Below are 11781 nucleotides of genomic sequence, written 5' to 3'. Positions count from 1 at the left end.
GAAAATTGTGATAGAGGTTGAACAGCCACTCCACCTTGGGTCTTAATCACCCTGCCCAGGTTTATTTTGTGATAATGATCAGACTGATCAAATCAGAATCAGATATTATGGAGTTGTGTAAAAGGTTAAAATTCGTATAACAGAACAGTAAGTGGCATGCTTTATAAAATTAAGTATATTCTTGTAGTTTAGGAGTGTTATCCGTTTGTTCTACAGATGAATTGAGTGAGCTGCAGTACAGCAACATCTTCTTTTTTACCACTGGCTTGAAAACCCTGCCACCTCTGGGACTGAGAACTCACCCAAGCATTCACTTCCTTCACAGCACTGAAGAGAATGAGATGTTGTCACAACTTCCTAAAGCAAATACATGTGCCAACATTCTGCATCTTCCAACTGTTCATCAAACGTACACTGATTTTAAAAGGAACATGATTTATGCCATTCAAAATTGCCAAGGCTTTGGGTTTTACTAGTTTTCGTTTTATTTGTTTTTGTTTTTTTGTAAACACTGAAGGAATCTTTTACAACATCCTAGACAAAATACGAGAATGTTCCTCCAATAACCTATTACAATGCTCCATGCTGTTAAAATTTCTTGATAGCATATAGTTTCTTCGTAAAATGTCACACAAGCGTTTAGGTCGGTAAAATATCTTTGTACATCGTTGCACTGACATCTAATTCAGTGCAACAAAATTATACAATTTAATATAAAATTTCCCTTAAACATCGTGGAAATTGCAGGATAATAGCGTTGCGTTTTACACCACAGAATTTCTCACAGAATAACTCACTCGCTCTCTCTCGGACGCACTCGGTCTCTCTCGCGCGTATTTTCGGTCTCTCTCGCGTCCTGTCGCTTTCTTTCGGACGCACTCGGACTCTCTCGCGCACTGTCGCTCTCTCTCTCCGCGTTCGCTTCACTTTTGTCCAGTCCGGCGCCTCATAGATTGATGACAGAGTGCTTACTCCTTTTCTTTGAAAAGTGATGGCATCAGAAGAATGGCTGCATTAATCATCTGGCCTAAAACAAAGTCATATAAATGTCACATTTTGGCACTAAAACAAATATTCATTGATACTGTCAGAGCAACACAACAAATTAAATTGGCAAAAATATTGAACATGGAAAAATAAAACTAAGAATATGGCTACAAGCAGTGCACTCAGGGGCTCTAGGAAAACAATGCACAGTGGGGTACATGCATTCAACTCTCTGGCAGTCTGGTTGTTAGGGTTAGCACACAGCAATGAAGGGGTTACTATAGAACAACAGTGTTAAACAGACAACTACAGACACACACACAAACAGGGACAGTTTCTACTTGTTAATGGACAACAGTATGTCTTGGCATAATGATGAACAAGTTTGGTGTAAACGACATTAATTCCCTAGGAGAAGAATAAAAAATGTCAGAGCCTGCGATAAAAAAAAAAAAATCCATATTCAATCCAAAAGTGCAATTTAGAAAGTTGTCCAGCTTGATGAGAAGAACAATCAACTAAAACAGCTAAAACATTTTTTATAATTGCACAAATTACAACATATTAGTGAATTGAAGTATGTTGATAAGTACACACCATTTCTCTCTACTTCGGTCTCGCATGCATCCAATTTCAGCTTCAACATTTGCTTCAGTGCTGTGTTTGGAGCCTTCTCCTCAAATTGGGGAGAAAGTTTCCTCAAATTTGTGACAACACACTTGTCAGCGTCAACATTTGTGGTGTTGCTCATTTCCTCTAGAAGCTGATTAAAAAAAAAAAAAGATCATAAGAAAAGTGGAGATACAGAATCAATCTTTTATTTAAAAGTAATTTCAGTGTTTCCCATTTATTAACTAGAATGTGACGGGCTGCCACTGTCCCATAATGAATGGAAAATATTGGAAAATGTATTTAAACTACTCATAATAACATAAAAGGTATTTAACCCCTTAAGTGCCACCCCTCCCCCATTTTTGAACATAGACGTGAAAGTGCACTATCCAAACTTAAATTATTATAATTCATAAAAACTTTGGAATACAGACCTAAGCTTGGGCTCCTTTTTAAGAAGACAAAGATTACTGCAGAAGTGGAATAATTTCAAAATATTAAAGTATCAAAAAGTTATAGAAGTTAAAATTTACTGTAAAGTAAATGCACTGTACCATTTTTATTTTATTTTATATAAAGTAACTATTTTACAAAATATTTTTGAATCCAAAATTGATATAAAATTAAAGCCTTATGTAAGTTACGTTCCAAATTTGAAGTTGATATTAAAAAAATTGAGGTTCCTGTGAGATTCTATTTAGGGTGTTATACCACAAACAGCCACCAGGTGCCGTCCAAACTCTGTAGAATTTTTGTTGATGCATTTTTCTGTCTAAATTTCTGTCAATATTACTTCTATCAAAAAATAAACAACAAGTGGAATCTTGAGACTCAGACCTTTCCAAATATATGTATTTTGGATTAATGAAAAGATTATGAAAACTTTTGATTCTAAAAGACTAATACATTTTGTAATATGACACTTGACTCCACCCACTAAGGGGGAGGAGACCTCTAAAAGATTTTAAGGCACCATTTCCATGGTAACGCAATGTCCGATTTAAAGATGGTTTTCACAGGATGAATTCTGAGGTTTTAAGCTTTCAAATGATATATAATTTATGACAATTCCTAAAATATGTGATAGAAGAAAAAGACAACGAAAAAAAGAGCGCCATTGGGCCCACCTGTGGACCGGTGGCACTTAAGGGTTAATGTTGTTTTGCACCATTGAATTGGCAAATTATGTGTCAAAATAAAATATGGCTTTGTGCCCTTATCAAATCACAAAAGACTGATTTAAATAAGTCTGTTTGTGCTGCATTTCTAAGCAAAGCTCAATCAACCTATGATCCAGTATTTTCTGTGTCTCGGTTTTCCACCAAAATAACTTTTGAAAATGTAGAAAAAAATATTGTATTACATATTAATTTGTGTAGACTAGTAGGATCTGTAACGTTACCGTTTAGTCGACTAGACCCGCACATCCCTAATAACTACCAGACTAGTCTAACGTTACCTCACTGGATTGAGGGTGATTTGACTATTTAACCACTCACGGCCACACAAACAGAGAACGAATAAACAATGTTTTATCTCAATACATATGCTATTTATAATGATACCATTAATTCACTAACCGTTAGCCTTTTGGGGAGGCTCTCAAAAATACCGGACAGTCTTGTCAATGCCTCGAACTGCGGTGAATGGAGCGAAGAAACTTCTCTAAACCTCATTTTGGGCAGATAAGACCATTTAAAATGATATTATTTTTCACCAGTTAGAAACAACAATAAATAACCCTTTATATTTTGTTCTGGCTATTTAAAATAGTTCTATTTGTGCACACTTACCGTCGATTTCGGTCACTCTCAGAGGAAACGCATCCTATCAGCGCGTGCGTAACGTTAACCTGAAGAGAAGGGAGCAGGAAGAAACGGCGCGAAGCTGCATTTGGCAAAAAAAAGGACAATTTATTCATAAACAAGTTTCTTTCTTATGCAATGATTATGTGTAGCTCTTGAGAAAGTATTTTCACAGATGCTTCTGATTATATGTTTAGTGACAGTCAGAGGTTTGGTGTGTTTTGTGCGTGTGGAGGAATGAGCGGCAGGCCGAGACCTGCTCGAAACCTCATTTGGGCAGATAAGACCATTTAAAATTATTATTTTTCACCAGTTAGAAAAAAAACAATAAATAACCCTCGATATTTTGTTCTGGCTATTTAAAATAGTTCTATGCATGCACACTCACCGTCGATTTCTGTCAGTGCGGGCGTAACCTGAAGTGAAGTGAGCAGGAAGAAACGGCGCAAAGCTGCATTTGGCAAAAAAAGGATAATTTATTCATAAAGTTTGGAAAAACCATCCTGTTATGTTATACTAATTAAAATGTTTTATTATTTAAAACACACCATTTTACTTCTTATCAGACTCTTCTAAAACCATACAGCACGAAAAAGACTGAAAGGAGGGGAAGAATCATTTTGCACAAAGAATCACTTCGTCTATTTAATGGCTTCAGAAATTGAGAGTCGACTCCAAACTGCAAGCTAAGACCTGTCATGTCCGTGATTTTCCTCATTACTAAACTATTATAAACCACCAGAGAACCCGTAAACAGCGACTAGTGGGGATTTTGTTCAATTCCGTTCGCCAAGATTAATTTACTGATTCATTTGGTGACTGTTTTAGACTACAGCATTAAACCATGGCAACCATGAGTATTATGTGTGAATCTTTGAATGATTAATAAACAGGTTCACTCAAAACACATAGGCCTATTAAACAAAATAACAGCATAATTTAATATTGTTAGGACGACAATAATTACTTAACTAATCAGTATGTGTGTTTTTAAACAGTAAGTAGGACTATGTGAACACAGGAGGGCATTTAAAACACTACATGAAATTTATTAATTTCATAATTTCGTAACTTCTATCTCAGATGGTATATTGTGTGCTTACATGAAGTAGACTTATATTTATTTTTAATATGAAATGACAAGATATCTTGACGTTTCCTATCAATCAAATAGGCCAGTTTTCAGTCCTGGCCCTGGGGACCCACATTTTGTATTTCTCTCTTATCTGACACACTCAGTTAAGTGCATAGATCTCTCTCCTATAAGGGAGACACACAGGCTGCATCCGAAAACTTAGGCAGCTGACTTGCTGCCTCGCTGCCTTATGAGGCAATGACTTTGCAGGCAGCGTTTTTGCACGAAGGCACCTCATGAAACTGATTTCGGACAGGCTTCTGAGGCAGCGTAACAGTTTAATGATCTACAACAAAATAGAACGAGTTTTGGTGATAACTAAACACATTTAATTACTGTAATACTAATTTCTCGCTAGAAATAACATCAAAAGTGCAAAAAGTTAATCAGAAATATATATTTACACACAAACTAACCACCAAACGCAACTTTCAGATGCCATCTTTATTTTTTAGCTCTACCGTCACAGAATGGAACACACAGGATTGTGGGATATCAAAGGCAGCGAAGAATACATCTATGCTGCCTTCAAAAATCAATCAAATGAAGGTATCTCATGAGACAGGAAGTGAAGCTAACTTTGGATTTGGGCCTTGATTCCTTACCTTGGAACCAAAGGCAGCATTTTTCACTTTTCAGATGCAGCCATAAAATGCGCAGAGCTGTGGGTTCCCGCAGGACCAGCATTGAAAACCACTGATATAGGCTGTGCAAATGACATTGTGCTATTTATAGGGTGCCTCGTATCACTTTTTTTTCTTCTTAAGAATCAATCAAATCATTCTGGAACTTATTCCAACAATATGAGGTCACATGTGATTGAGGGTTGAGGTCACGTGATTGAGGGTGAGGAACCCTAGTCTAAAGAACCATTTGGCACTACAAAGAACCTTTTGTACAACGGAAACGTTCTAAAGAACCATTTGGCACTACAAAGAACCTTTTGTACAACGGAAAGGTTCTTTGGATCTGAAAGGTTCTTCATGGAACCATACACCCTTCCAAAGAACCATTTAAGAACCTTTTTTTTAAGAGTGTACGATGATTTTTTTGTTCTTCAAGGATGCATTAATTTAATAAAAATGAAGGACAGTAAAGACATTTATAATGTAAAAAAATATTGCACCCACATGTATGTGATGTTTTCTCCTTGCCTGCTTATTCTTGAGTTTGTAAATAAAATCTCATAAAGTAATTCCTGATGGTTTCAAGTTACCTCATACTTTATATATGAGGGCAGATACAGAATCACTACATATTACAACGTTGTCCCATCTGGATTGTTCAATCCATTCTAATGCTATTAATACAGCATATAACTCGACTGTATACACACTTAAGCTGTCAGATGTTCTTTTGTTTACTCCCACATGATATCTAGGGATACATACAGCAGATCCCGTTGCCTCTGTTTGTAAATCCTTTGATCCATCTGTAAAAATGTGAATACTATCTTTGTCCATATATCTATAATATTCACTGACTATCTGTACTCCTACTGCTGCCTGTTATTATTAGAAGCTCTATGTCCACCTTTGTATTTTCCATTGCCCAGATTGGTTTGTTAGTCCACACCACAGTACTAGCAAATTCTTTGTCATATACGTATGTCCATTTCTTTTGCTAATACATCTCCTGTCCAGCCAAAACTTTCCTTTTTCCTCCTCTCCTTCTCCCAACAATTCTGTAGCACCTTTTTCGTTGGATGGTTTTCCCCATGCCCTCTTAAATTAATCCAAAAGTTGGCTACCAGTTGTTTCCTTCGTACCCATAGAGGCATTTCACCTGCTTCAACCTGAAGTGCACACACTGGGGAAGTTCTGATTGCCCCTAAACATATTCTTAAAGCTCGTGCCTGCACAACATCCAATTCATTAAGGAAATTATGACAGGATTTTCGTTTTTTTTGGATGAATTGTGCTTTTAAGGGATTTTGTGCAACTGGGCCCAGACCTTCTGTAGTTTATGTTGGGCTGAAAATTAAATCTGTGTTTTAGTCCTATCTGTTAGTTTTATATAGCGTCTTTTCTTTTAAATATGATAATGGGGTATGTCTGACACTAGGGTTTTTATTACTTCATCTTTTATTAAATGAATCACCACCCATGTGTATTGATCAAAATATATCTGAATATCATTGGCTGCAGCTAAGAGACATTGTATAGCCTACTACTATGCAGAGTAGGCGATTGCATAACTTCTAGGTACAAACTTAAATAGCTATAAAAGTGCCCCTATAAAGGCTGAGGAAACAATTACACAAATAAAAGCAGAGAATTTGCGGTGAATGTGAGTGAAGTTAAAGCTGATTTAAAATCATACATGTGTGGAAAAACAAAAATGCTCATTAAAGAAGTTTGTTGTTCCTGTCAGGCATCTCAAAATACAAAATAACTCTAATGGGGAGTTCATATGAGACTAAGATCAGTGTTTGATGTGATTAATTAATTGATGTGTTAATTAATGCATTATGAATTCATGGGTACATTTATGTTCTTTCAAGAACAAATCTATGACATTAAATCTTCACTGCATTTTCAGGTTGACAAGTCTGTGCTCTCTGTCATGACTGATGAGTAAATGGCAAAGAACTGTATATTAGTTCATATGGTGACTGACTGGCTGTCATCTCCAGCGGCCTGCTCTGATAAAGAATCTTTTTTTTACAGAATTTGTGAGATAATTTTAAAGCAATGAAACTAGGATCAAAGTCAGCTAAAGCTTTGCATGGTAAAGCATGCGTCTTCCCTATAAAGAAAATAATTTAACGGCAATCTATCTGCAGACAGAACCTCCAGGAAAATTGAAATTGGATGCAAGGGTTTTTTCAAGCATCAAAACATAAATGTTTAAGACAGATTTTAATTAGTTCTGTACATTAGAGATGTGTGCGGTTTACTTACTTTTTTTCTGAGCAAAAAATAATCACTATCATACATTTTTACCATGACTTACAGAAGACACCCACTATGTCATTCACTGTAACAGTAGTCCATATTCCAAATAATCTTGTCAGGCATTATTTACAAGAATCATTAGATTATATTAAAAGACTCTATTTAAGGATTACTGTGCAGACCCCAAAAACTAAATAATTGTCATTTTAAATATTAAATCTACCCATCTTTGCCACTAACCTTCAAACCACTAGGTTTCACCCATTTGTCAGCAAGAAGTTTTTAATTATTCAAAATACAATAAAATCTAGCATAATTACATACGTATATGTATACACGTGTTTGTGTGTGTGTGTGTGTGTGTGTGTGTGTGTGTAAAAAACACTTATTCTGAATTGTACTTATATATATTAAAAATATATATTTTACATAAATGTATCTGAAGGAAGATGGAACATTATTTCACCTATATTTTGACCTTTTTTTTTTTTTTTACAAAAGTTATTTGAAACATTAAAGTAGACACTTACTTGCATTTAATATGCCTTATACTGGCTATATTGAATCACTTTTGTACATTTAATTGGATGCCGACACCAAAATGGGACATCTCGTCTTTGACCTTTTTTAAATAAAGCTTTAGTAAATCCCCAAATGAAAGAAACTTCATGTCTTTTTTTTGGTGCTTTTTTGGAGCTTGACCTGTTTTCTTTTGCTATTTTTTAAAATGGCTTTCTTGTTTTAATGGTGACAACTTTAAGTAGGCTTTAAGAAGCAGAAACTAGTGCACAACTGCAACACGTCATACTAGTTAACACCACCAAGCTGAAACAGAACAAACTAAACCACAACCACGAGCTCACCTCACTAAAGTTCAGTTTTGTACAAAAATTGACAAAAGAAACAGGTTTCTTTAAAAATGCATTAGTATATTTTTCTCTTAAGATATGAAGGCTTGTTTCAGGGCTTGTGCAAAGTAGAAAACAAACTGGACCAGAGAGAAGTGGAAGCCCCGTTGCACAGCAGACAACTCTATACACTCTCTGTAGATCTTTAGCTCACTCCTCTTAAAAATCTCATAGTGATTCCAAACGTTTGCGGTGCTTATTCAGTCTCATTCGACCTTTTGCGCCACTTTTTGATTTTAATTTATAGCTGACATCACGCAGGCCGCGCGGGCTTAATAAATATTGTTAAATAATATCCACATAATAATTTAGGTGATACCAGTTCATATAATAAAGGTTAACAGAATAATAGAAAATAACAACAGAAATGTTGAAAACAAGTTGTACCATTGGGAAAAGGACGTGCATGTTAAATGGAGGGAGGGTCAATTCTCATAAATGAACTCATTAATTAAAAATAACAGAAATAATGTATAGGGCAACACTTCTGACAGAGCTATAGGATAGTTCACCCAAAAAATTAAAATTCTGTCATTTGCTCACCCTCAAATTGTTCCAAGCATCTATGAATTTCTTTCAACTGTTGAGCACAAAATAATATATTTTGAAGAATGTTGTCGGAAGCCATTGACTTCCATATTATGGAAAGAAAAATGCAAAATGCTATGGAAGTCAATAGCTACTGCCGACTGTTTGGTTACTAACATTGTTGAAAATATCTTATTTTGTGTTCAGCACAAGAGAAACTCATACAGGTTTGGAACAACTTGAGGGTGAGGAAATGACTGAATTGTAAGTTTTGGGTGAACTATCCCTTAAATGTTAGTTCAAAGTCCCACCTGACCATTCTTTAGATTAGGCTGCATACCATAAATTGATTCCTGCTATTGAATGCTAAAAGTCTAATGACTTATTTTAAGTACCATATTGGGATTTTTTTTATTGCAGTATTGAGACATATAGACAGTATCATAAGCTGCAGAATGTAAAGCCATCCATCTATCTTGATGTGTCTCAGAGTTGGGAGAACTGGGGTGGAATTCAACCCGAGTCATGTGACCTCATCGTGAACATCAACATGATGCACATCTCACCTCTGGCCTGCACAACGGTATCAAGCTAGCTTGCTTTTGTTTCTCTCTCTCTCTCTGTTTGTTGAATTTCTGTGTACTAAATCTAAATTTTTTTTCTCTTCTTTTAGGGTTTGTTTAATGGTGTTGGAAAAATACTGAAGCCACAAGGATTGCTTCTAACTTATGGTATTTGCAGAATGTTAAGCTAAAACACCTTCAATTAGTAGGCCTATGCATTTGGTTACATCTATTGGCTTCTAATGGCGTGCATCTGATATTGTTTTGCAGCCTTATGCTTTCAGTGGATCAATTACTCCTCAGAGCAATGTTGACTTTGACCAAAGCTTGAGATAAAGGCTGTGGTCTGTATCTCAAGCTTCTGTATTGCCTAAGATTCTTGATAAAAAAAATAAATAATTGAACTGGTGTGAAAAGACATGCTTGCAAAAAAAACAAAAAAACAGGCCTAAACATACAGCACTTATAGTGTGTTTAGATGGTCACTGCACTTCTCAGAAATGTTATTTTTAATCGACTTACACGCCAAAAAATAATCTTCTTAGTATTTTTGTCTTGTTTTTCAATACAAATATCTATAATTTTTTTAATCAATTTAAATTAAATCATGAAAAAGGACTTAAGATGTATTGTTTCTGAAAAAACTATCAACATTAAAACAAACAAACAAAAAGTTTATAAGTTTATTTTTCTCACCTCACTGACATATTTTTTCTTGTTTTAAGCATAAACTATAAATAGATTTATGATTTAATATCTAATAGACCTAATAATCATTTTGCTTCAAGTAAATGTATCATGTTTTAGGAACGTTACAAATACTGAGAAAGTCAATCATTTTTTTAATCAATTTAAATTAAATCATGAAAAAGGACTTAAGATGTATTGTTTCTGAAAAAACTATCAACATTAAAATAAACAAACAAAAAGTTTATAAGTTTATTTTTCTCACCTCACTGACATATTTTTTCTTGTTTTAAGCATAAACTATAAATAGATTTATGATTTAATATCTAATAGACCTAATAATCATTTTGCTTCAAGTAAATGTATCATGTTTTAGGAACGTTACAAATACTGAGAAAGTCAATTAATTTTTTGCAGTCTGAATCCCAAAGGATAACATAAAAAATCCTAATACAAGTTCTCTTACAATTTTACCCTTTATCATAACGTTTTCAACAATTTTGCTTTACAGAAATCCAGAGTGGGGTCTAAGAGAGGTGTCATTCCTGAAAACGCTAGGCCAAGAGGAGGAAATTGTAAGCGTTTTATTACTAAAATGTATAGCTTAATTCAAAACCTGGTATAGTGCAGTGCATGCTAGATGAAAATATACTTTAAGATGCTATACATCAGGGGTGCCCAAACTCGGTCCTGGAGGGCCGGTGTCCTGAAGAGTTTAGCTTCAACCCCAATTAAACACACCTGAACCAGCTAATCAAGCTCTTACTAGGCATACTAGAAACTTGAAGGCAGGTGTGTTGAGGCAAGTTGGAGCTAAACTCTGCAGGACACCGGCCTTCCAGGACCGAGTTTGGGCACCCCTGCTATACATGGTCCATGTCAAGCCTCCCTTGCCTATTTCTGTTCACTAAAATTCTTCTTCTGAAGGTTTTTCCTAGAGGCTATAATCCATTACTTGGCCATGATCCATTGCAAATTAATCTGACATCATGCCTTATACACCTAGTTCTTACTATTAAATGTGATTGACTTGATTGTGTGATTATTCACCACTTTGAGTCATCTTTCTTTTTTTTTTTTCAGGTTGATATGCCCGCCAACAAAAAGTGCTTACTGTTTCACAAGGACAGCGTAGTTTAATATAATATCAGTTTGTACAGTATTTGAGTGAACTCTGCAATGTTTTAAGATACTGAATAATACTTCAGCTTTGCTGAAATTTGTGATCACTCTCTTTCTGGAAAATATGTGTTCTTGTTGGATGTTTTTTTTCCACACCAAAGGAAATGAATAATAGTTTAGACAAATGTTTAAAATGATGTGCACATAATATTGATCGAGCCGGGCTGAGATCCGAATATCTGTTAATTCCTTTGATCATTATCATTGGTTATCTGGATTATAGATTTGCAGTGTTATTTAAAGATTTACCATGTTAACCGTAGTTTCTGCTAAGAATGAGGTCTTGCAAAATCCAATTGTTCCAAAAGCAAGAAAACTGATAAAATGTTTTATCTTGAATGCAATGGGAGTTGCTTTGGGTGTGCTTTTGAGCCTAATGCATGAATGTAAATGTTTATTTTTATCACATATATCAATGTAATATCAATTCAATCACAGTTACAACGAACATAATGTTAAATATTTGTATGCCAATAC

The 11781-nt window shown here is 35.0% G+C and overlaps 1 protein-coding gene across 1 annotated transcript; it reads left to right on the top strand.

Moving 5' to 3' along the window:
* Positions 1 to 9293: 9293 nt before the first annotated feature.
* Positions 9294 to 11760, top strand: LOC107583692 (UPF0585 protein C16orf13 homolog A-like). The gene is made up of 5 exons (XM_016269978.1): positions 9294 to 9455; positions 9546 to 9604; positions 9705 to 9770; positions 10631 to 10697; positions 11206 to 11760. The coding sequence occupies exons 1-5, from the start codon at positions 9423 to 9425 to the stop codon at positions 11260 to 11262; spliced, it is 282 nt and encodes a 93-aa protein (XP_016125464.1). The 5' UTR covers positions 9294 to 9422; the 3' UTR covers positions 11263 to 11760.
* The last annotated feature ends 21 nt before the right edge of the window (positions 11761 to 11781 follow it).

Source organism: Sinocyclocheilus grahami, unplaced genomic scaffold (assembly GCF_001515645.1).
Source record: "Sinocyclocheilus grahami isolate Dianchi unplaced genomic scaffold, SAMN03320097.WGS_v1.1 scaffold5.1, whole genome shotgun sequence".
NCBI lineage: Eukaryota > Metazoa > Chordata > Actinopteri > Cypriniformes > Cyprinidae > Sinocyclocheilus > Sinocyclocheilus grahami.
The sequence above is the reverse complement of the archived record's forward strand: the minus strand, read 5'-3'. Positions and strand labels throughout refer to the sequence as shown.

Excerpts from the sequence above, each read along its gene's own strand:
- LOC107583692 (XM_016269978.1), top strand. The coding sequence starts at position 9,423 with ATGATGCACATCTCACCTCTGGCCTGCACAACG. Across the intron at positions 9,771-10,630 it reads TTTGACCAAAGCTTGAGATA|CAGAAATCCAGAGTGGGGTC; the intron begins AAGGCTGTGGTC and ends AATTTTGCTTTA. Across the intron at positions 10,698-11,205 it reads TAGGCCAAGAGGAGGAAATT|GTTGATATGCCCGCCAACAA; the intron begins GTAAGCGTTTTA and ends TTTTTTTTTCAG.